Source organism: Eurytemora carolleeae, unplaced genomic scaffold (genome assembly GCF_000591075.1).
Source record: "Eurytemora carolleeae unplaced genomic scaffold, Eaff_2.0 scaffold1161, whole genome shotgun sequence".
Classification (NCBI taxonomy): domain Eukaryota; kingdom Metazoa; phylum Arthropoda; class Copepoda; order Calanoida; family Temoridae; genus Eurytemora; species Eurytemora carolleeae.
This window is the reverse complement of record NW_019397337.1, coordinates 1-26,055: the sequence shown is the minus strand read 5'-3', so window position 1 is coordinate 26,055 and position 26,055 is coordinate 1. Positions and strand designations below refer to the sequence as shown.

Here is a 26,055-nt window from a genome sequence, read left to right as displayed (position 1 = left end):
CCTATTACCCCCGAGTTACTCAAGGGTTCCCTCAAAAAAGTTCATCCAATTTGGTCCAGCCGTTTGTCCAGCTATAACTAACATATATATATATATGAGCGGAGAGCTTTATTATAGATTTCTGTTCAGGCCTTGAACCGTGTTGCTTGGTTTAAATCCTCTCAGCTTCCTAGTCCTGGTATTCAAACTTGGTTCAACAACCTTCCATCTAGTATTCAGGGATTCCTTCAATCATTACAAAGAGACCTGCACTTACTGTTAAAGTTTCCTTAAAGAGACTGTTAACGCAATTTTTAAGTGGCCCTCCATGCAATCGTGGTAATACCCAATTCACAACCCTTTATCTGATTAATAATGTGCAAGGGCGATTACGGGGGGGACTGCAGGACTTTTGCACCCCCCTGAGATTTCAGAATAGCTTCTCAATAGCACTTAAGTGAAAGAAAACCTAGTGCAAAACAGAAAAGTAAAAAATATATCGCCTTCGGTGTGTCTTTTGGTTCCTAAATCTGGATTTTTTGTTCCGAAATAAATCTAGCACCCCCCTCACTTTAATCCTGCATCCGCCCCTGCAACTGAAGCAGAATAATGTAGGAAAAGGAACTCCTGCGTATAAGGCTGATCAAATCCCCAAGAGATAATGAGCCTTTTTTCAGAGCAGAGTTGACGTTTGCAAAACAGAAAAGTAAAAAATATATCGCCTTCGGTGTGTCTTTTGGTTCCTAAATCTGGATTTTTTGTTCCGAAATAAATCTAGCACCCCCCTGAGATTTCAGAATAGCTTCTCAATAGCACTTAAGTGAAAGAAAACCTAGTGCAAAACAGAAAAGTAAAAAAAATCTTCCTGGTTCAAAATAAATCTAGCACCCCCCCCCCTCACTTAAATCCTGTATCCGCACCTGATAATGTGGAAGAGATTGTTTTTATTCCAGGTTTAAAAGTATTTAATTCTGATGATTCTTATGCGTTTTCCTGCAGTAGAAATGTCCAAATCTACAAATAAAAATAACTAGTTCTCAAAATTATAAATATTTTTGCATAGAGGGTCTCATGAAATTACTCCTTACAGACCCTTCAGATATTAGAAACCCAACAACAGCCCTTGAGACCCGTGTCAGGACTCAGGATCCATCAACAATATCGTCATAAAAACAAGTTCAATGATAACTTGATATTAGATGTTTTTCATTTTAATTCAAAACTCGAAACATCCTAGATTTTGTTCAACTGATTTTTGAAATTTTGATTTCACTTATACAAGGTCTCCCGAGAAATAAGGCTCGTTATAAATCGTCTTAAATTTCCAATATGTGTAGGTCGCATTGGTCGCATTGGTTTTCCAGAATATGGTCGAAATTTTTGTATCTTTTAAACTGAAGGAAATATCAAATATTGAACCTCTTGTAGGAAATTGAAATCTCTTGATTTTTATTTCTTGATTTCTTGATTTGCAAAATTCAAAAATGGCAGACTATTTTTTTTAATTGGCTGATTGTAATAGAAATCAAAAACATTTTGTAAATTTTTCCTTTAATTCAAATTTATAATGAATTTTAAGTATGATGAATAAATGAATGTTTGAATGTATAGAATGTAATGAGTAAATGTATCTGGTTCTGCAGTACATCAAGGTACAACTTTTAGAATGTAAACAGTATTCAAATTTTATTGTTTTATATTAAAAATTAAATTTTAATTTTATTTTTGCATGTAAGTTAGAATGGACTAAGAATATTTTTATAAAAAAATAGTTCTTTGTTTATAACAATGTCCTGCAATTACTGGGAGGAATATAAACAAACATGATCAAACATAATGATGTTTCGGCACAGTAATGTTAAACATCTTTTATAAACTTAATGAATTGAAGAGGTCGTTGAAGTACTTACCGCTGGATTAAATCCTGATTCACTGATTCAAATCATCATGAAAGTTCTAGTTTGAATCGGTGGTTCAGGATATGAATCGGTGATTCAAGATTTGAACCAGGCAGTAGGTAGTTCAGCGACCTAGCTCAAATTTGTTAATAATTGTTCATGAGACCGAATTTAATGAATTTGAACTTACAACTGCTGGTTCAAATTTGAACCAGCAGTAGTAAGTTCAAATCAAAATCGCTGATTCAAATCTTGAACCATCGCTGGGCGGTTCATATTAATCAAATTCAGTCCCAGGGCGTAACTTTTGTTATATGGTTTAATCTCAAAACATTCCTAATCTCTTCTTTAACTTCTTGATTGTTCAGGAATTCATTAGTTGTGATATCTTGTGCTGTTATGGCTGGATACATTGATCAGGACTGTATTGACATCATGAAGGATAAAAACCAGGTTAGGAACATTAAAGGGACTGTATTGACATCATGAAGAATAAAAACCAGGTTAGGAACATTACAGGGACTGTATTGACATCATGAAGGATAAAAACCAGGTTAGGAACATTACAGGGACTGTATTGACATCATGAAGGATAAAAAACAGGTTAGGAACATTAAAGGGACTGTATTGATATCATGAAGGATAAAAACCAGGTTAGGAACATTAAAGAGACTGTAAACGATCTATTTAAAGTGGAATGTCTGATTCACAAAGGTTACCTAACCTTTGAGGAATGGTTACTGAAAATTATATCTGAAGCCCATTAATTGAAAAAAATTTATTAAAGTTTTCGTTTTTCAGATTTTGTGGCAAAATGTTTCCTGCTTTATTGTTTATTTTATATTAACAACAATTAGATGTATCTTAATCTGTGACTGTTTAGTTTCCTGGAAACAAATTTTGAATTGCTAATGTTTAGTCAACAGCATGGGTTGCCATACATGTTGCTTTTAAATCAAAGGTTTTTGGAGTGTTTCTTCTTCAATCTTATTTTTAGGGACTTCCCGTAAATGGTTCTTGTGTTTGGAGATTAACTGGAAGTATACAAGAGGGTCTTCCACCCTTTCATCCTCCTCCATTTTCAACACTTAGTTCAAGTAGGTCTATCCCTCCATCATAATATCCTACTCCATTTTCAACATTAGTTCAAGTAGGTCTATCCCTCCATCATTATATCCTACTCCATTTTCAACACTTAGTTCAAGTAGGTCTATCCTTCCATCCTTATATCCTACTCCATTTTCATTATATCCTACTCCATTTTTATCAATTAGTTCAAGTAGGTCTATCCTTCCATCCGTATATCCTACTCCATTTTTAGCAATTAGTTCAAGTAGGTCTACCCTTCCATCCTTTCATCGTACTCCATTTTCAACAATTTGTTCAAGTAGGTCTTTCCTTCCATCCTTATATCCTACTCCATTTTCAACACTTAGTTCAAGTAGGTATAACCTTCCATCCTTATATCGTACTCCATTTTCAGCACTTAGTTCAAGTAGGTCTATCCTTCCATTCTTATATCCTACTCCATTTTCAACAGTTAGTTCAAGTAGGTCTATCCTTCCATCCTTATATCCACCTACATTTTCAACAGTTAGTTCAAGTAGGTCTATCCTTCCATTCTTATATCCACCTACATTTTCAACAGTTAGTTCAAGTAGGTCTATCCATCCATTCTTATATCCACCTACATTTTCAACAGTTAGTTCAAGTAGATCTATCCTTCCATTCTTATATCCACCTATATTTTCAACAATTAGTTCAAGTAGGTCTATCCCATTCTTATATCCACCTACATTTTCAACAGTTAGTTCAAGTAGATCTATCCTTCCATTCTTATATCCACCTATATTTTCAACAATTAGTTCAAGTAGGTCTATCCTTCCATTCTTATATCCACCTACATTTTCAACAGTTAGTTCAAGTAGATCTATCCTTCTATCCTTATATCCTACTACATTTTCAACAGTTAGTTCAAGTAGATCTATCCTTCCATCATTATATCCTACTACATTTTCAACACTTAGTTCAAGTAGGTCTATCCTTCTATCATTATATCCTACTACATTTTCAACACTTAGTTCAAGTAGGTCTATCCTTCCATCATTATATCCTACTCCATTTTCAACACTTAGTTCAAGTAGGTCTATCCTTCCATCCTTATATCCTACTCCATTTTCAACACTTAGTTCAATCCCTCCATCATTATATCCTACTCCATTTTCAACACTTAGTTCAAGTAGGTCTATCCTTCCATCCTTATATCCTACTCCATTTTCAACACTTAGTTCAAGTAGGTCTATCCTTCCATCATTATATCCTACTACATTTTCAACACTTAGTTCAAGTAGATCTATCCTTCTATCCTTATATCCTACTCCATTTTCAACAGTTAGTTCAAGTAGGTCTATCCTTCTATCATTATATCCTACTACATTTTCAACACTTAGTTCAAGTAGGTTTATCCTTCCATTCTTATATCCTACTCTATTTTCAACAATTAGGTCAAGTAGGTTTGTCCTTCCATCCTTATATCCTACTCCATTTTCAACAGTTAGTTCAAGTAGGTCTATTCTTTCATCCTTATATCCTACTCCATTTTCAACATATAGTTCAAGTAGGTCTATCCTTCCATCCTTATATCCTACTCCATTTTTATCAATTAGTTCAAGTAGGTCTATCCTTCCATCCTTATATCCTACTCCATTTTCAACAATTAGTTCAAGTAGGTCTATCCTTCCATTCTTATATCCTACTCCATTTTCAACAATTAGTTCATGCAGGTCTATCCTTCCATTCTTATATCCACCTACATTTTCAACAGTTAGTTCAAGTAGATCTATCCTTCCATTCATATATCCACCTACATTTTCAACAGTTAGTTCAAGTAGGTCTATCCATCCATTCTTATATCCACCTACATTTTCAAAAATTATTTCAAGTAGATCTATCCTTCCATCCTTATATCCTACTCCATTTTCAACAGTTAGTTTAAGTAGGTCTATCCTTCCATCCTTATATCCTACTCCATAGTTCAAGTAGGTCTATCCTTTTCGACAATTACCTCAAAAAGTTGCATCCTTCCATCAAAACATTAACAATTTTAAAGTTTGCTCACGATTGGTAACGATTTAGATTTAACATTTATATTGTTTTTGTTTTAAGACAATGAAACAGTAAGTTTTGGAGAAATGGCGACAGAAATGGGTTCTGCTATCATTCTTGTGCCTCTCATTGCGATTCTCCAACATATTGCAATTGTAAAGGCGTTTGGTAAGCTTAAATTAATTCTTTAATAGCTTTTGGACAATTTATAATAATTCAATCTAATTAAGGATATAACGGATAGCACTCAACAATTCATAAGTCTGTTATAATTGATACTAGCTGAAGGGCCCGGCGTTGCACGTGAAAAAAGAGGAGAAAAAAATTTGAAAAAAAAAGAAATATTGGACTTCGAGACTTCGAGGCATGTTTTAAAATGAACAAGTTATGCTGGAGCTTTTATCAGAATCAGTTTTACCTAACCTTCTATCTATCTAACTATCTCAGTCTATCTTTATCTAACTAGTCTTTTATCTATCTAACTATCTCAGTCTAACTTTATCTACCTAGTATTCTATCTATCTAACTATCGCGCTGTCTATCTTTATCTATCTACCTAACCTTCTATCTATCCTACTATCTCAGTCTATCTTTATCTAACTAGTCTTTTATCTATCTAACTATCTCAGTCTATCTTTATCTAACTAGTCTTCTATCTATCTAACTATCGCTGTCTATCTTTATCTATCTATCTAACCTTCTATCTATCTAACTATCTCAGTCTATCTTTATCTAACTAGTCTTTTATCTATCTAGCTATCTCAGTCTATCGTTATCTATCTAACCATTTATCTATCTAACTGTCGCTGTCTATCTTTATCTATCTAGTCTTCTATCTATCTAACTATCGCTGTCTATCTTTATCTATCTAACCTTTCATCTATCAACTATCTCAGTCTATCTTTATCTATCTAGTCTTCTATCTATCTAACTATCTCTATCTATCTTTATCTATCTAGTCTTCTATCTATCTAACGATCTCTACTCTAGAAGTATGACTCAGACCATGTAAGATAAACAGTCTGAGTAACTATGCGTTTATCATTGTCACCAAACAAGATACATAGTATATGTCATATATGATGGATACCAGGAAATCCAACATGCTGGATCTTAAACCAAACAAGATACATAGTGTATGTCATATATGATAGATACCAGGAAATCCAACATGTTGGATCTTAAACCAAACAAGATACATAGTATATGTCATATATGATAGATACCAGGAAATGTAACATGTTGGATCTTAAACCAAACAAGATACATCATCATATCGGTCTCATAAAATTGCGGAAAATAACATGAACAATAAAATATGGAAGAAAAGAGATAAAATAAAAACTCTACAAGAATAAAAAAGGATTGTGACTTGTGAGGAAAAGATCGAACACGTTTTATGATCTAGCTGAATATGTTAGATAGTAGGTTTATCCTGCAACTTGGGCAATTACGGGGCTTCGTGCAAATATCCATCTATTATCTATCTATGTATCTATGTATCTATGTATCTATGTATTTATCAATTTACTAAAAACTTCAAACGTAATTTTTAAAAAATAAAAAATTTTATCTAAAAAAAAATCGCTAAGAAAAAGGCATTCGAGGTTGTGTAACACCCCTTTTTTCAAATCTTAGGACAATATTGATTTGCTAGTTAAATCTAAGTATTGTTTATTAAGCTGGAGGTAAACCTGTTGAAGCAAGCCAGGAGCTGATTGCACTGGGCTGCAGCAATATGTTGGGTTCATTCGTTAGATCTATGCCAACCACAGGATCCTTCAGGTAAATACTGTTGAACAACAGGATTATCTGCCAAACTGTGCTTAGAATCCGAATCCGTTGGATCTGCAAGATTTTACCTTCCTGGGTCGGATCCTCATAAATATACAGATCCACGGATCCGGATCCAAGCTAAAAAAAAATCAACCAAAAACTGCAAAAAAAAATCCGAATTTTTGAAATAAGAGATATTATAAAAAAATATTTTAGCATAAAAAAGCGAAAAAAAGGTAGAAAAATAATTTGACACTTTTGCTTTGTTAAAAATATTTAGTAAATCCTAAAGAAATATTCATGACCTGCAATCCGGATACATTTTTTTCCAGTGCGGATCCAGGATAATTTTTTGATTGATAAACATATTTTATATTATTTTCTTAAATTTAGTCGTAGTGCCGTGAACTCTAACAGTGGAGTTAGAACTCCTCTAGGCGGAGTGTTTACTGGATTAATCATAGTTCTTTGTCTTGCTGTTCTTATCCCATACTGTGCTTTCATTCCTAAGGTAAATAATAAATATACTTATACAGGGTTACCCTCCAAGGATGGGACTAAAGATACGACTGTAGGGCATTTATATTGTCTGTTTCCTTATATTCTTTGTTCCCTTTAACTATAAAGTTGTTTCGTTCCTCGGCAAATCATTAAATAAGCCAATAAAGCAGGGGCGGATACAGGTGGGGGGAGGGAGGGGGTGGCAGGACTTTTGCACAGCCCTGAGATTTCAGATCTAGCTTCTCAATGACACTTAAGGGAATGAAAACCTTGTGAAAAACAGAAAAAAAATATCTATATTAAAACAATTTTCGGTTGCGGCGTGTCTTTTGGTTCCTAAATCTGGATTATTTTGTATCCGCCTTGCATTAAAGGCAGTAGATTTAATCCAACCTTTGAATCACCATGTTAAAAAAAATAGAGATTAAGGTCGTCTTTACAGTTTGCTCCATGTATTTACTCCTTACTTATACCCAGTAAAGAGAGTATCGAAAGTTGTCTTTATCCAATTTTCAAATTAAATCATATATTTTTCTTCAGTAATAATTTTAGCAGATATTAACTAAATGTAAGAACAATAAATATATATTAAACTACTTCAGCAGAGGAGCTTAGATACAGAGCGTCCCATATCATATTATATTATTTCCAATCTTTAACACCAAAATAAACCCTTAATACTCGAAAAACTTATCATTTTCCGCAAGAAAATTCTTATATAAGCCTTATGTTATTTTTCAAAGTGATTCATTCTAATGAAGTTTTCTAATTAGTCACGAAAATCGTAATTTAGACCCGTTATCGGTCTAATATGATGTGGGACACCTTGTAGCTAAAGCTATTTTCCCAAAGCCCCCCCCCCCCTCACCCCCCGAAATCTTGAAAATCCTTGGATTCTGTTGATTACCAAAATTTATGAAGATTTATTACTTATTTGATATCCGTCATGATGAAAGAGAATCTCTACCTAACCCAAACTTGACTCCATACAGCAAATAGAAAAAGAGAAAGAACTAAAACTCAAGCAATCCCTGTACAATATGATTTGATTTGATGAAGAGATATTACTTTCTTGGAATCTGTCATAAATCTCTTGCACCTTGTCAAGATCATCTTGTAAAGTAATACAAATATATTTAAATGCTTCACAAGAATTTACACAAAAATAAGGATTGTCTCTAAATATTGGAATTTACAATTTAAATTAATAACTAATTTTATTTGTTCTTAACATTTGTTTGAAAACCTAGGCAACCCTGGCTGCTTTCATTATATCTGCTCTCATCTTTAATCTTGAGTACCATGTTCTTATACCAATCTAGGCAACCCTGGCAGCTGTCATTATATCTGCTCTCATCTTTAATCTTGAGTACCATGTTCTTATACCAATGTGGAAAAGTAAAAGTAAGTTGCCTTTTTTAAACCAAAGTTTTTAAACAATTTGCAGGGTGAAAAATATTAGATTTTTTATTTTACAATTAAAAACTAAATTTCCCTTCAGATTTAAAGAATTGCCTTTTGAAGCTTCATTTTTTTGTTTCATTTTTTTCATGTCATTGCCAACACATATATACGTCAAAATGTTAAATATTCGTTAATTGTAAAACAAGAGTTCGAACTTTAACCTGGAGAAAGTTGAACTATCTACGTGAAATTAAACAAAATCAACTTGAACCAGGACAGGAGAAATAGTTCAACTAGCCAAACCTGGTTAAACTTTTCTCGCAAACAAAAAAATACTCACAATATGAACTGAAAAATTGTTCCTAAAATTTCAAGAATAAATGTCGTTTTTTTCTTCCTTGAAGACAATTTTAATGACACGAGTAATATTGATTTAGTTTATTTTAAAAATATTTATTTTGAAGAAAATTGCAACAAAAAAAGAGAAAAATAATTTTTGTTTGTTTTTTAAATGAAAGAATTTTATTATTGGTAAAAAAAAAAAAATTCAATTAATATGCGTATTTTTGAGTGATATCTTTAATTATAGGTAATTGTTTTTTAGAGATAGATTTGATGCCTGCCCTGACTTGTTTCTTCGTTTGTGTGCTCTATGATATAGAGATGGGTATACTTGCTGGAGTTGTTATTCAGGTTGTGCAGGGGTAGATGTTTTCTTCAAAATCATTTTTGGCCCTAATTTGGTGTTTTATTTTCTGATTTGGGGAAAATTGATAACTTTTCTTTTATAAAAGGTAAATAAAACTTTCCATACGGTGTCCAATTTTTTTCCTTTTTCAGAGCACTGAAAATCATTCTTGAAAATATACACCCCTGAGATAGTATTTATCGTTCAATCAACAGACTTTAAAAATTGAATCTTGCAACAAAAAAAGTTTTAACAAACAATAAAAATGTTAACTTTTTAAAGTTAATTAAAAGTTATTTCAATGAAGAAATGTGACAAGATTGGCAATAAAAATAAAACTTATTTTGAATTTTCTAAATCTATATTTTCTGAATGTTTAGTTGATCCTCCTTCTCTACCATACTGCTCGTCCTCGAATCCTTGTTCAGCTAAGAAAGGTAAAAAAGTTTTTTTTCTAGAATTCCTTCAGGAAATAATTTTTTATGTTTTAAGCAAAACTGGAAAAAAAAAATTTTATTTATTAGTTTACGATTGTTTTCTATTATTTTTATATTCCCACCTCGCTTAATTAAAATTCAGAAAGTATTGTTACTTTCAAATAGTCCATTTGCAATTGAAAAATCAATAAAGATAAAGACTTAAAATTCATCTATAATTTATCATAAACAATTTTTTACTTTTCTTTTAAATTTTACCTAGATTTGTTTTATGATTTTTTGCATTTACGTAAAATTAAATATATTCTTCTAAAAAAACTCAACCGCTCTTTTCCTCAATATGAAATGCCATCAATTTCCGTGAACAATTCCTTTCTGCTAAAATCTAATTATGCCCATCCCTAGGTTCCTGGTTCCGAGCTTGAGTATTTATATATTGCTCCCGAGCAAAGTATAATGTTCCCTGCTGTTACCTATGTTTGGAACCTGATCAATAAAGCATCGTTCCATAAGGTAAAGTATTATGTTCCCTGCTGTGACCTATGTTTGGAACCTGATCAATTAAGCATCGTTCCATAAGGTATAATGTTCCCTGCTGTGACCTGTGTTTGGAACCTGATCAATTAAGTTTGTTCTATAAGGTAAAGTTTAATGTTCCATTCTGTTTCCTATATTTGGAACCTCATCAATTAAACATTGTTTTTAGACCTTTCTAAAACCTTTTGATAAAACATTGTTCCAAAAAAATTCATAAGATGATTTGGTATGAATTACTTTTAGTTATTTATAAAAAAAAACTGAATTTATGAACAGAAAATTCTCAAAATAGTTCTTGGGGGGAAGGGGGAGGAAGGAGTACCGGAGTTTACTAGCTATGAACCAATGTATGTTTAAATAATTTTGAATATATGATTGTTTTTAGGCAAGCTCTGCTGTACCAGTAGTAATTGATTGCACTAAACTCAACCAGATTGATTATACAACAGCTGATGTATTCAAATCTATTCTCGAGGATTTTAGCTCTAGGAACCATTTCTCAAATGTTTAAGCAATCGAAAAAATTAGCTGTTTATTAAATTATAATAAATTATATGTTTTCATGAACATCTAAACAAAGAAATGAAGAAAAATATATATTTTTTTCTTAATTTTACTCCAATGTAGAAGAAGTAATTGTAAGTAATCCTCCATTTATGTAGTGGTCTTTCCGAATAACAACGGTACTTATTTAACTTGTATCAGAGTATCAATGAGGAAGATATAGTTGGGGTTTTCTAGTCTAAAGTGCTTTATTCTGACATTTTCCTTCATTGTTTCTGCAGCATAAATCCACAAGTTACACTTGTATTCGGTGGAAGGCAATTATATCATTACAATAAAGACTACTTTCGATTTAAATTTGTATTTATATCATGCTTTGTAACAGCATGGATCATAAACATAGAAGTCAAGAGAAGCTGTTAATTAAACAAGCCTCTCTTTCATAACTTTTTAACTTCAAAAAACTTGTTAACAATTTAAACTTAAATAAAAAAGTGGTCTTAATTGTATTGATATTATCGCCGACCACTGTAGAGAATCCACAAAATGAAAATAACTATTATTCAGGTAGAAGAACATTGATTTCTCATTCATCAACAGATTTGGTATCTTTGTGAATGGGGTGTGCCACTTCTACATTTTACAGTTATTTAATTAAAAAATCTTTATTTGATAAATGATGGATTCTGATTTTAAAGATTATATTAAAATCTCTTATTCCATTAGTTTGAATTTGTTTGTTTATTTATTTGAGTATATGTACTGCAGGCGTACAGATGTGTACTGGTTGAACCCCGTCCCTCATGTCGCCCACACTATTACTGTGCTAGCTAAAGACAGATTCAGGTTAATACAGGGTTACCCACAAAGAATGAGATTTTTGAGACGATTTTATTTTTTTTTGCATTTAGGGTTCCCCCTGTAGGCCAAAACTGGCCTATTTCTGTGCATAACCATTTAGTAAACCATCAAAATACTCATTTGAAGGCTCTGAACCAAAAATTAAGCTTCAAATAGTCAAATCTTTTTAGTTCTGGGTCGTCTTTACAGTATCATTCTTTGTGGGTAGTCCTGTAGTAAAGTGTTCACTCTCATATAAAGTCTTAATTGTTAATTATTGTCATTTATTGATTTAGCCTTTAAGGTGAATTCTTATGACTTTTATGTTTTAAGATTGTGTGAAAGGTTTTCATTTATAAGGAGATCCTTCTGGTTAAATAAAACTTTTCTTAAATATTCCTTGAAATCCGGTTTATTATTAAATTGGCCAATATTGTGAAACATATGTTTTTGTATATTTAGTTAATTTAACGTATTTTATTTTCAGACCGATATATGGAGACCTTAGCCTAACTCAATTAGTCCTCAAAGGAAATACGACAGCGTTTGAAGACGACAGTAACACATGTTTATTGAACACTACTCCGCAGCTGCTTAATGGAAATCCGCATTTTATCAATGGAAATCCGCAATTTATCAACGGAAATCCGCAAATTCTAATCCACTCTCCTATTCTTTTACAAAGTACTTGCAATAACCTGAATGAAGCCCTGGTTTTGGTTAATGATATTCCGCACTTATTTAATGTTGCAAATAATCAAAATGAAACCTTACTTGAGGTCAAAGAAACCAAGGATACCAAGGATACCATTGATACCAAGGATACCAAAGTTACCAAGGATACCAAAGTTATCAAGGATACCAAAGATACCAAGGATACAAAAGAAACCAAGGATACCAAAGTTACCAAGGATACCAAAGATATCATCACCATTGAAGCAACTGACCCAGTAGGTGCTTCTGGAGCTTCTGCTCATCTTGCTAATACCTCTAAGCAAACTTCTTTTAATTCTACCCAGAAGAAAGAAGATATAAACTCGAATATTGAAGATAGACATCAAGATTGAAAATGTTGCCCGCTGGCGAAAAATGCAGATTGTTCCGCAATATTTTGTTTTCTTTTAGGATGTCAGCAATGATTTCAAATGTAATCTGCAATTTGTAACATGGATTTTTTAGTTTGCATTAAGGTCATACAATTATAGACAAGGTCACATTCTTGAAAATTTTATAATTTTATATTAAATGCATATCATATAAATGAATACTTATTGAAAATTAAAATTGCTCAAAAAGCAGAAAAGAGGCTAGAAATTCGTTACTGAAAAAGGACAGCCAGACAACTGAAAATTGTGTACTTCCTTTAAAAACCTCTCAGCAGTCTACCTTTTCCTAAAAAAAGATGGCTTTCTAAATTTGTTGATGGTTTTTTTTCTGGGAGGGGGGCGGGGGGGGGGATTAAGGGAAAGTGACATTTATTTTCCCAAAGAAACTTATTTCTTTCAAATAGCTTTCGAGTGAAATCACATTTACAACTCTGTCTCTCTCACATTATGTAATGGGTTTTATGAGTTTTGATAGAGTAAGCTTAAATATATCTCTTAGAATAAGAAAATTTTGTGAATCTCGGGTCTTTTTTTGTTTGTTTTGTTTTTCTTTAAAATTATCAAGTAATATGTTACTAGAATTTTAACTTATGGTCAGAAACAGTGTTATTGTTCATAAAATAACAGGGTGAGTCAAAAAAAGGGTGTGATTTGCAGCTTCTGGTGCAAAATTGTACCTTATTTTGTGCAACTCTCCTGTATGGTTTTTTCAATATTTTAAATTTTTTTGGTACTCCAATGGCCAAAAATAAAATCCGCACACCTCTTTCTGTTAAAATCAAAAGTTCAGAAAAGCAAAAACGTGTACAAAAATTATTTCTATCGAAATCTAAAACGGTTTAAAGATTGAATAAAAGAATCACAGAAAATTCGCAAAATTTTAATAAGAAAAATCGCAATTTTTAGTTCTGGTCTGATTTTTAAGGAAAAGTTATTTAAAAAACATGAGAGTTTCACATAAAAAGGTAAATTTTTGCACTAGGTGCCGCAAATCGCACTTTTATTTGACACTACCTGTATTAGTTGTTGTAAACAATTAGATAAATTATATACAAATCCTGTGATTACCAAGAAAAAACACGCAATGTAAAATTCTTTTGATGTGAAAATATATGTGGGGCTTGTGAAAATTATCCTGGCTTGATACAGTATTAAAATCTTTTATTTATCCTGTAAACTTGGTAAACTTGTTCAGTTTTAGCTACTAGGTATTCGTGTATGCACAGTTGATCTCGAAACTATTCGCTTATGCAAATTTATCCACGGAACTATTCTTTATTGAAGATTTATTCACAAAACTTTTCGTTTTTATGCTGTGTTAAGTACTTTCCTAAGGGCAACTTTCCAAGTGACAATTTCCCAAGTGACAACGTCCCAAATGTGCAATTTCCCAAACGGCAACTTCCCAGATGACAATCTCCCAAGTGGCAACTTCCCCACCCTACACCCTTTCTTCAAAGGGTAAAATTGTATTAAACGATCCTTATTATTTTTTACGGCTAGGTTAAGCCTTCTGAGGCTAGGAAAGGCTAGGGGGCCGAGCGCTGCAGCTATTGCTTGTTTTAAAGAAAATATAGTACATTATTTAAGGTGTGGTTTGGCGTCTGAAGCGCCACTGGATACAATGGGGGGTCGAGCGCTGCGTCTAGGTTGGGCTAAGGGGCGAGCGCTGCGGTTATTACTTGCTTTAAAGAAAACATAGTAAATTAGTTAGGGACATTGTTTATACTTGGAAAAATATACATTTGGGAAGTTGCCGCTTTTCCTTCATGGGGAAGTTGCCACTTGGGAAATTGTCATTTGGGATCAGTTGCCGGTTGGGAAATTGCACATTTGGGAAGTTGCCACTTGGGAAAATACCTGTTACGCGAGCCATGCTCCGTGTATAAAGTCTAGTTGATGCCCCTGTGAGTTTCTGAGTTCTCCCTGCGGATCTGTACAGAACGTATTGTGAAAAACTAGTTTGGAAGCTGTTTACAGACGGACTACGCAGGCGCAAGATTTCTCGCGTGGGAGTGACTAGTTTTATATCAGTATATGTTTATTTGTGTTGCAAGTATTAACCGTGTACAGAATTCTAGGATCACTGTGGTAATTATTTCTTATATATATACGTATGATTATCGGTTGATTATAGTATGATTGATATTTATATATGTTTGTTGGTTCCTCGCCACAGTTTTTTAATGCCTGAGTGGATTATTTGTTGTATTCGTATGATTTATCACTCAAAGCTTTTTCTGTGGGTTTATTAAACTTATTTAGATTGAAGACTCAGAGAAATAAACGTTCGGAACCTTATTATCATCCTTTTGTTATGAAGAGCGTTGAGAGAAGGAAGTCTTGCGATCCGGTCTTGAAAAATACCACACGATATATATATTAGGTCTTTAGGGAAATCGCTAAGTAGCGAAACAATACCCTTGGGAAGTTGCCGCTAGGAAAAAGGCCTTTGGAAAATTTATCCACGGAACTATTTGTTTTTGAAGATTTTTTCACAAAACTATTCGTTTTTTTCTCAAAACGATTAGCTTTTGAAGGTTTATCATCACTAACTTTTCTTTGCGTCAGATTTATTCACAGAACTATTCGTTTTTGCACATTTGTATATAATGTTGATTTTTATAAAGAAACTGAGTTTTTCTTACAAACTCTACTTTTCTAATCTCAATATCTTTGCTACCCAATGTCGTAGACATAGATAAATAAATAAACATAGATAGCTTATGTAAGCAAAATCACCAAGAATTGTACAGTCCGCGAACTTAGGGGTCAAAGTGTACTTCAATGATAAGCAGGGTGGTTTGGTGTTTTAATGGATTTCATAATTATTAAACCACTCAGGAGTGAATTTTATTTTGAGAATATCAAATTATTTCACTGAGCAATATTTTATATTGACAAGAACTGGAGAAGGACTAAACTAATTTAAATTTCTTTTTACAGAACTCATGTACACCACAAGTACTAAATGACATAAGAACAGCCAATGTTCACAACCGACCTATAGTTAATTTATATAATAGGAATATCTTTGAAATATCTCTCTACATTTATATCTTTCAAGATGAAAAATGTCGTCTTATGCGCAATCTATCTTTATCTATGGTCGTAGACCTTAGATATTTCAAAATATGAATTCTGTTGGTCAAAATAATCTTAAGTTTTAAATATTTATATAATTTATTTATATAAAGGTTTACATCATCAGATTGTAAAGATATAGGGATTAGACAATTTGAGTTTGTGACAAAAACTCATTTCCTTTGTTTAAAAGTTGAAAAAAAATATATATTTCTTCATTCACGTGAGGAAACAGTTGGATGTAATAAATATAGGAGGGAATATTACATTGCCTTGGTTTCCCTCGATCTGGTTGGGTACCGTAGCATCCCTCGCTATGCTCGTGATGCTTTAGGACCCAATAAGGTCTTGTTAAAGTGCTATGCATGTAGTTAAACTGAGTATGCAGTATTGTAGACAAATTCTTCAAGATTCATTTGAGACATATTAAACGTTTCTACGAAGAAACTGATTTTAATCGCAAAGCTGACTTTCAAAATCATCTTTTTGCGTGGATATGTTTTAAGAATTGTTTTATTTTTTAATTATTAAATAACTGCGACGAAAAATAAAGTAACATTTATACAGTAAACAAATTAGATGTTTTCTCAAAAGAAATTTGTCAATAAATCAATGTTAGAATGAATTGTTTTTATTTTCATCATTATATTAAATTTCTTATTTTCTATTAATTTGTTCTACAAATTTTTTATATGTCGTCTTCTTAATAAAATTCCAGAAAATCTGCAGTCGTCGTTAATCAATAATTAAAAAAAACGATTTTCAAAACGTGTCCACCAAAAAAGATTATTTTGAAAATCGACTTTGCGATCAAACTTAGAAAATATACATTTTAGAATAGTTTTATTTGTCTCAAATGAATCCTAAAGAATTTGTCCACAATACTGCATACTCAGTTAACTACCATTACATAGCCGGTCACTCCCTTTAAGTCTTGGCAATGTAATATCCCCGCCCATATTATTTGCATCCCTACTGCCTCCCTGTAAGGAAGAGATCAATTCTTTAAGTTCTTAATTTTAAGGAATTCTTTTCTAGAATTTTTTTTTTTAAATTCGGTGTATTTCCAATGAAAACTAAATACTCCAGAGCTGGGAACTTTAGAATGGGATACCTTTAATCCCGATTGCTTAATCCGAATTTCCAATGTGGACACTTTTAATTTCTTGCTTAAAATCCACTCATTTTTGGATGTTGGAAAAAAATCAAAATCCGGTTTTTCAAAATTAGAGAGTTTTCTGTATAGCCAAAAGAAGCACAACATTTTAAATTTCCCGGTTTCTGATACATGACTCTGATTGGTTGAATTTTATACACTTTTTAGGATATAAATACAAGATTAGGTTAGTCTCGATATCAAGGAAAAGACAGGATCAAGCATGGATCTCGATATCCACCATTGTATAGTTCCCAGCTCTGATTGTTTTTTACATTTCTGGACATGTCTGGTTAACATTGTCCAATGCACTTTAAAGCCAAATGTCAATGTTGCAATAATAATATTTATCAATATTTATAATAACAGGAAACAATACAACTGATATTAATTTGAATGAACCCCGATATATCCGTGTAATGTTCAAATTTCAATCTAACCTGTAAAAGGGTATTCAATCTGCTAAAGGAATAACAAAGGAAATAGTTTATAGAATTAAAATGTTTTTAAATGTTTGATGCTCCGATTGTTAAAGATATATTTACTTTTTAAGCAGGCTGTCGACAAATTTTAAGTGACATTTTAAAAGCGTGACATGATTACCAACGGCCCACCCTTATCCCCTTTAATCTGAAATCCATATAGAAGATACATGGTGTCCCGATAAACATAGTAATTAAAGGACGACTTCTATATCGTCTTTGTTCCACGCGAGATTATTTAGCACCGAAAAAATAACAGTCTCGGGATTTCTAAAATGTGGTCTACCAATGGTTTAACTTTAAAATTGACAGAAATATTAGGAAATTTGTCCAGATTCCAATTGATTAAAAATCAACAAATCTTTAATATCTCCGTCATTAGAAGACCACATTTTGGAAAGTGAATTAGACTTTAAAATCTCTTTACAGGGGAATATTATTTCCAAAACCAACACTTGACCCATTTCTAACACTGAGTGTTAGAAATTGGCCAAATTTGAAAAGTTATCTTTTTCAAGAGTATATATCTTTAAATCTAGAAATAATTAAGTAGTTAATTTAGTCTTCATAAGATAATTTTTATTTTCAGTGATTTATTTTTGTAAGTTATGAAAGTGAGTTTTGTTTTGAATTGTGGATTATACTCAAAAATGTGAAAGTGGGTTTTGTCTCGAAAACGCGACAATGTTTCAAATGCAGGATATGTTCGAAAAATTGAAAACGGTCAAGAGAGACAATATAAAAAGAACTGTTATGAATTTGATTTAAATAGAAAGTTTAAAATTGGGAATTGTTGTCCTCGGGATGTTTACTAAAATGTTGGTTATAGTTTTTACTATCGACTTTTACTCTGGATATGGCACGGGATCCTAAAAACCCAGTTTTTCAATTTGTGCCCATTTCTAACTCTCAGTGTTAGAAATGGGTCAAGTGTTAGTGTTGGAACTAATGTCCCCTGACTAAATGTCATTTATCAATCATAGGAAATCAAAGATAATATTCATGTTGTCTCTCAATTCCCATGTATCGTAGCTTTTATGTCTTAAAAATATTTAAGAAAAGTGTCTGAATATTCTCTCTTTAATTGTTACCATTTTTAATCGGACGGCTATCTTACTGAAAGATCAATTAAAATTCCAATTACTGGAAAGAAAAAAATTAGGATTTGGGAAATAAAATGTTTCCCAATGTCTACAAGGTTTCTGTCTTGAAGGGAGTGTTCGCGAAAAATGAAAGGGGGTATAGGCTAACGGCTACTAATCTTAGTTCTATCTGTTGCGTCTATAAGGAGAAAAATGTCAAAAACGACTCATACTGGAGAATGTAGCGTCCATACAAATTCAAAAAGTTGCAACATTCAACTCGGATCGTTAAAATTCAATTTAATTCCAAACAATTCATTCAGATAAATTACATCCAATAATCATCGATAAATTTTCGACGCAATCGTATATAGCTGATATTTCATAAGATTTTCTATTTTTATGATCAGATATACTTTTAAAATCATTTATTCCTGTTTCTAGGATTTCATAAGCCTGCACCCTCTTTCATTTTTGGCGAACTGTCCCTTTAAAATGATAAATAATTTGTGAATATAAAAACAAGGTTACAGTTTCCGTGCATGGGAAACCATGAATCATGAATGCAAGAATAAAATTATTAAATTCGGTTCAGTCGTTTCTGAAGTATTATTGTTTCTGGCATAATAATGGTTCATATTATTTCATTGTAAATTTTTTATTTTAGCAATATATATATTGCTAAAATTGCAATATATACAATTTTTTTTAAATGATTCATTCTTTTTAGATTTTCTGAGTAGTCCCGGAAATCTCAATTTAATGCTAATACACGATCCAAATCCAGTATGATGTGGGACACCCTGTATACACGATCCAAATCCTGTATGATGTGGGACACCCTGTATACACGATCCAAATCCAGTATGATGTGGGACACCCTGTATACACGATCCAAATCCAGTATGATGTGGGACACCCTGTATACACGATCCAAATCCAGTATGATGTGGGACACCCTGTATATTCTGATATACCTTAATAAACCTAACATTTTGTACAGCGGAATCTTCAAGATTATTTTGTCATGTTCTCCTTCATAAACTCTGTATATTCCGTTAGCATCGAGAAATAATACCAGAACAGAATGATTGGGAACTTTTTTACTGCAGTGTTATGTTGACATTTTCCTGTTATAGGCCGGAGCACACGTAGAGACAATGATATTTGTTTTATATATCAGAGAAGTCGGGATATATCAATATATCAGTTCAACAGCACTATTCGACAGGGATGGATAGATGGGTAGGTTGGGATACTTTTTATTTTATAGATATCGATGAAAAATGTACAGTCGTCGGCCATTTATATCAACACGATGAAGTCAATTTTTCTATTTAAGTTTTGATTTCTATCAACCTTTTTTTCAAATTACATAGTTTACAAGTTACCAAAGTGAAGGGTGTTATTTCATAGGTTCTCTTTTTTTCCATGTTCTTTGAAAGCGTGGTGGAAATAAAAAATTGAAAATGAAAGTTATATTCATTGTTTTGACTGTATACGGGGTAACCCACTAAAGATAAGACTTTATAGTGACGAACTAAAACTCTGTGATTAGACCGCTCTGGGGGTTGAATTTAGTCCATAAACGATATATACTTAATGTTTTGGCAAAAAAAGGGAGCAGGTGAACATAAACTGAAGAGAAGACTGACTAAAAAAGTTCGCTGTCGGTCTTTTCTTTCCGACGTTTCTGTCGACGTGCAGTTTCCGACGTTTTTGTAAACTTAAGCCAATTTGATACCGTTCAGATGATTTCTCACAGTGATCCAAAGATTGCAAGCTCTTCTGCACAATTTTTTTTGAGAATTTTGCTAATTACTTCTCATGAACGAAAAGTGTAGATGTCTAAGCTACAAAAACGTATATAAATGGAGGTAAAATCAATGGCCTATCACGTGGATTTAACAGTTCTGTCAATATTTCAGAAAACTATGACTTTCGACCACAATTTGACCCCTTATACATAATTTTATAGCCTTTTCTCTTAGCTATTTTTTGTTGGCATATACGTTTTGAATAAAAAGGTATAAAATAAACAAATCCGTAAGTTTAAATACTGTTAAGTTAATTATGAAAACACGTTTGATTTTAAATAAAAGAAACCGAATGCTTCTCTCTCTGATTAGATGTGAACCTTTAAAAAGTCGACCTGCAGTTCAACTGCAGATTGTTCAAAAATATCTTGTCTATTTTTTAGTAAATTCATAGTTAAGTTACTTAAAGGAACTGTAAAGGAAAAATGAAAGGGGGTATAGGGTGAAACCTGAGAATCACAGGCGTTGAACGATACATATAATGACATCTTTCTGATGTTTCTGTCTCGATAAATTGATATAAAACTGTGTCACATTTATACGATAGTTCATATTTGTGCAATTTTCTATGAAAGTTGAAGTATAAAACGGATCATATTCCACAAATACGAAACCAATCTGAAAACGACGATATCCCACAGAAACTTGATAAACTCAGGCTTGCTCCTGTTATAATATCTCTAATTTTTATTTCGCATTTTTAATTGATATTATTGATAATATTATTACATATAGTCCGTATTACGTCAACATAACTTTAGTCAATGGCAGTGTAGTATAATGGTCATGTAATTTCTGTCAGTATCGCGTGACCAGTAAACTTAACTCTTATTGGTGGAAGTTCTTGTGACGTAATACGGACTTATCAATAATATTATCGGTTATATCTATTAAAAATGCAAAATAAAAATCAGAAAATTATAATGGGAGCAAACATGAGATTCTCAGGTTTCTGTGGGATATAATCGTTTTCAGATTTTATGCGTATTTGCTGTTTAGATTTTCGTATAATTTTGACACAGTTTTATGTCAATTTTTCGAGACAGGAACATCAGTATCGTTCAAAACCTGAGATTCTCAGGTTTTATCCTAACCCCTTTTCATTTCTCCTTTAAAGTCCCTTTAACGATATAAACTTGTTACGTTTCAATCAAATTTTTTTATCTAATTATTAAATTTAATATTTAATATATATTTTATACATTTAAAATATTTAATTTAAACAATAAAAGCAGGATATAAAGAAAAATGTCGTTATTAAAACATCTGATGATTGCCATTAGTTGAAGAAATATTAGCAAAACCAATGTTTGCATTCATACCAGAAACTGCAGTACAATTTTTTTTGCAAACACACATAATGGCCCAAGGGTTCATGATGTATTTTTCTTGAGATTCAAATCAACGAACATACTTTTCAGCAAGGAGATATTGAATAGAAGGAGGGGGTGATAGGGTTTCCTACACTTTGCTGTGACGTTTTTGGATTCCTGAAGAACTAGTTTTTGCACGTAACAAACATACTTTTCAGCAAGGAGATATTGAATAGAAGGAGGGGGTGATAGGGTTTCCTACACTTTGCTGTGACGTTTTTGGATTCCTGAAGAACTAGTTTTTGCACGTAACAACAATAACAAAGGCAGCCAATCCAATGATAAACAAACATGAGTTAGTAAACTGTGAAAGTAGTATTAAATCTTTTAAAAAAGATTGAAAAAGTTAAGGATTTTAGTTTTATACGAAAAGAAACTTATCACAGCGACATTTTCAATCAAATTCAAGGATATCCTGCCCCCCCCCCCCCACTTTATAAATACGCCAGAGATGCCAGGTGTCTGTTTATTATTTGTGTTATTGTTTACAATCTTTATTATTGTTGTTACGTGCGAAAACTAGTTCTCCAGCAGTCCAAAAACGTCACAGCAAAGTGTACGGAAACCCTATCGCCCCCTTCTTCTATTCAATATCTCCTTGGTTTTCAGAAACTCTTAATGTTTTTAAACATTTTCATCATTCGTAGAAAATATAACCCAGAGGGCATATTTTAATCTTAACCTTCCATAAAGAATAAGAATTTGATACAGTGTGTATTACGAAACATGGCCGCAAAATTCTCATCATAGTTCTAGCTAGACGACTTGACGGTCATCTTTGATATTTGAATTTATTTGTGACAAATTAAGGACCTATTTTAACATTTATGATTATCATCATAGTTCTAGCTAGACGACTTGACGGTCATCTTTGAAATTTGAATTTATTTGTGACAAATTAAGGACCTATTTTAACATTTATGATTCTTGAAACAATGAACGCAAAATCACCATAATCCTGGCATTTTGTGGTTTGCTTTTTTGTGCTTTTAATATTACCAATTTCATTCATGTTTTATTTTTATTAAATAAAACCAAAATTGTCGAAATCTTAAGGAAATTCGTCATATCTCAGGTGACATTAAAAGCCAAAAAAGGCAGACCACATTTTGGAAATGCCAAGACTAGGATTATTATTATTATTATTAATCCTAAAATTCTACTTCAAAAAATATGTGAATGCAAATATTGCAATTTATTTTAAAGATGAAAGACGACCTTCATAGTGACATAGTGTCATGTATCGTGGGATACCCTGTATATATAAATATAAAATGACTTTAATAATTTAGTAAACTGTTTTAGGGGATTCTGGTTTTCTTTTTCTTGATCCCAATAATCTTGGGAGACGGAGATCATGCTCATTCTCATGATCATCAATCCCAATCCCAACCCTCAACTCACCAATCATCATACGATTCTCCTTCCCCACATGCAGTTGTGACATCCTACGACGCCCCAACCTCCTATGCCACCCCTTCCTACGAGGCCCCATCCTACCACGCCCCCTCCTACCAAGCCCCCTCCTATAAGCCTGTGCCCAAGTGTCATACAAAATACGAGACTCATTATGAGGGAAGATTTTTGAAGAAAAATGTCAAATTTTGAGAAAAATTAATTACTATTAATTAGGTTTAGGTTTAACTAGGATGGACCCTGGTTTTTAAATACATCAAGGACCACATTTAGTGAAAAGCGAGACATGCTTGAACTGCGTAAACATAGTTCAACCACTTCTCTTCAAATTAAATCACTTAACCACTACTCTTCAGCTCGAAAAACATAGACCTAGTTCAACCCCTTCTTTTTAGCTTGAATTGCTTAGATGTCGCTCAGGCACTTCTTTTCATCTTGAACCGCTAAAACTTAGTTCAATTACTTCTCTTTTGCTGACGCGGTTCAACCACTTCTCTTTCCCTTAAAACGCTTAGACATAGTTCAACCATTTTTCTGCAGGTTGAACTGCTTATACTTGTTCAACCACTTTTCTTACGTTTAATTTAATTAAAATCTAATCTAGACCCAGTATGACACGAGATACAAGAAAAAATGTAAAACACACTACGAAAGGTAAAACAGGCTTTAAATTTTTCGAAAATATATTCGAACAGTGAGACTCATAAAACTGTATTATATGAAGACGATTGTCAGTGTCAAATTATGAATTTTAATAGTCCAGTGAACATGAGGCTGTTTGCTTTCAAGCAACTCAAAAAACACGTAAGATTCATTAAATGTCGTCTTTATATTCGGCAGTTGTATGGGTTGCATTGGAAGTTTACAACATTTTGAAGAAAATCAAAGAATTTTTTGTCATGATTGCTTAGAAATTATAAACCTTGAATTTAGGGCGTGTACAGGAACTTATTGAGTTTGAGGGAAGGGGGGGGGGGTTATAGTTGAATCCCCCATTCCCCTCTCACTACCCATCATAAGAGAAAAGGGTGGTCTAAGTCCATCTCGTCCCCACCACCCCCCTCCCCCGGCCGTATAGTCCAGTTATCTTATATTAGAACGTAATATTGATGTATATGGTAGCACTGAAAATGAGTACGTAGAACGAGGATGCTTGAAACGTAAAATTTTCAAAGTGAATGCATATTACACTTTTGTGCGTCCTCAATTGTGTCTTTTCGATAATGCGTCCACAAATGTGCATTCTCAATTACACTCTAAGTAATGTCACATTTTCAACTAACAAAGTTTGCTGAATCACCGAAGCGAAATTCATCTACGTCGCATCATTCGTCAAATTTTGTTAGATCAAATTTATCATTCATCAACATTTGACAAATGATGCTACTAAGTTAAATTATGCTCCGTTGCTCCTTCAAATTTTGTTAGATGAAAATGTGACATTACGTAGAGTGTAATTGAGAATGCACATTTCTGGACGCAAAAAACACAATTGAGGACGCACAAAAGTGTAATATGCATTCACAGAGCAGAGCGTCTCATATCATTCCGAATTATCTCCGATTTTTAATCTTAAAATAAACACAATGCTCTCTTTCTGGTTTGCAAATTTTTATACTTTTTCTCAAATACAATTCTGATCCTTAAAAAACCCTAACTTAGGGCTACGCACGTACAGAGAAATCCAATATTTTTTATTGCATATATAAATATTGAAGCTTTAAACATATGGATTCTTATTTGCAATATACACTGCTTATTATTTTGATTAAATCAATTTGCAAAATCTATCTTTTTCAACCTTTTAGGTTTTGCAGGTTATAATTGTGCACAAATCATAAAATACAGTTCCGGTTATGCTTACCGGAGATAAATTAACTTCCGCGTAAATTTAGAAACGAAGTCATGTTTGGCAATGTTGTTGCTTTTTTCCAAACAAATATAACGTGAGAAAGTGCAAATAATAATTTATGGTTTCCATAATTAAATTCGACTGTTTTGTACAGAAATTTAATAATTTGAAAAGTATATAACCTAACCCTAAAATAGTACAAAATAGATAATAATAATATTGGTGTAAAATAGGTTAGTTACTATATTGATAGGAGGGGGATGATGTATTAATTTGTTTACTTATACTGTATGCCATGTACTCTACTGTACCATATGTACTCAGAACTTTTATTTTGTTGGATACTTAACTGTCCTGAACTCTATTGATGTACTTTTCTGTACTGTACTGTACTGTACTGTACTGTACTGTACCATGTACTGAACTGTGTACTGAACTGTACTGTACTGTACTGTACTGTTCTGTTTCTAGGTATTGTGAGACAGCGTACCAAAATAAACAGGAGACAAGCTACTCTCAAGAATGCAAAACATCTTACAAGACTCACTGCACTAAATCTTACAGGTTTCATTTTTTATGGAATTTTTCATGTTTTTATATAAGATTGTGTCAAATTAGGAAAACATACACTCCCTTTTTTCATGTTATGTTATTATATTTATATTTCTGTAAAGGCGTTTTAGCACCAAAATATAGTAAATTGAAGGTTAAGACAAATATAAACTTTAAAATAAGGCGAATTATTTTAAGATTGTCAATTCAATAAAGACATTTTTCACTTAAGGACATAAGAGGATGGAGGGGGATAAACCCTATCCCTGCTAAGGTAGATGTCGAAATATGAGTAATGATACATCATTGATAAAGGTTTAAAAAAGTCAAGAAATCGATAAAATATACTATTACATATGAAAGAAAAATAGATCAAGGCAACTACTCATATTATTAATATTCAACGAGTCGGTTTTTCTTACAGTTTATTATTTACAAAGATACAAAACCTAAAAGGATGATACTA

General features: G+C 32.5%; 2 protein-coding genes across 12 annotated transcripts in view; both read left to right on the top strand.

Annotated features, from left to right (window-relative positions):
- Positions 1–13,926, top strand: part of LOC111713598 (sodium-independent sulfate anion transporter) — a 35,138-nt gene extending 21,212 nt beyond the window's left edge. For 8 of the 11 annotated variants that reach the window (XM_023488487.1, XM_023488480.1, XM_023488484.1 and 5 more), the window contains 15 exons: positions 130–219; positions 1,591–1,631; positions 2,246–2,330; positions 2,875–2,974; positions 5,043–5,150; positions 6,665–6,767; positions 7,152–7,269; positions 8,582–8,663; positions 9,268–9,356; positions 9,732–9,788; positions 10,194–10,301; positions 10,711–10,814; positions 11,598–11,675; positions 12,157–13,403; positions 13,758–13,908. In XM_023488487.1, coding sequence (XP_023344255.1) covers positions 130–219; positions 1,591–1,631; positions 2,246–2,330; positions 2,875–2,974; positions 5,043–5,150; positions 6,665–6,767; positions 7,152–7,269; positions 8,582–8,663; positions 9,268–9,356; positions 9,732–9,788; positions 10,194–10,301; positions 10,711–10,814; positions 11,598–11,675; positions 12,157–12,736 — 1,743 coding nt within the window. In that variant the 3' untranslated portion in view covers positions 12,737–13,403; positions 13,758–13,908. Of the gene's footprint in view, positions 1–129; positions 220–1,590; positions 1,632–2,245; positions 2,331–2,874; positions 2,975–5,042; positions 5,151–6,664; positions 6,768–7,151; positions 7,270–8,581; positions 8,664–9,267; positions 9,357–9,731; positions 9,789–10,193; positions 10,302–10,710; positions 10,815–11,597; positions 11,676–12,156; positions 13,404–13,757 lie in introns of all 11 variants that reach the window. The other 3 variants (XM_023488483.1, XM_023488482.1, XM_023488481.1) reach the window with 3 other exon arrangements.
- A 5,552-nt stretch (positions 13,927–19,478) lies between these two features.
- LOC111713599 (uncharacterized) lies at positions 19,479–25,601 on the top strand (the record flags this gene model as incomplete). Its single annotated transcript, XM_023488492.1, has 4 exons — positions 19,479–19,824; positions 23,075–23,344; positions 23,790–23,839; positions 25,509–25,601. Coding segments are annotated over exons 1-4 (425 nt in total), but the record flags the coding sequence as incomplete, so codon positions are not given.
- Between the last annotated feature and the right edge of the window lie 454 nt (positions 25,602–26,055).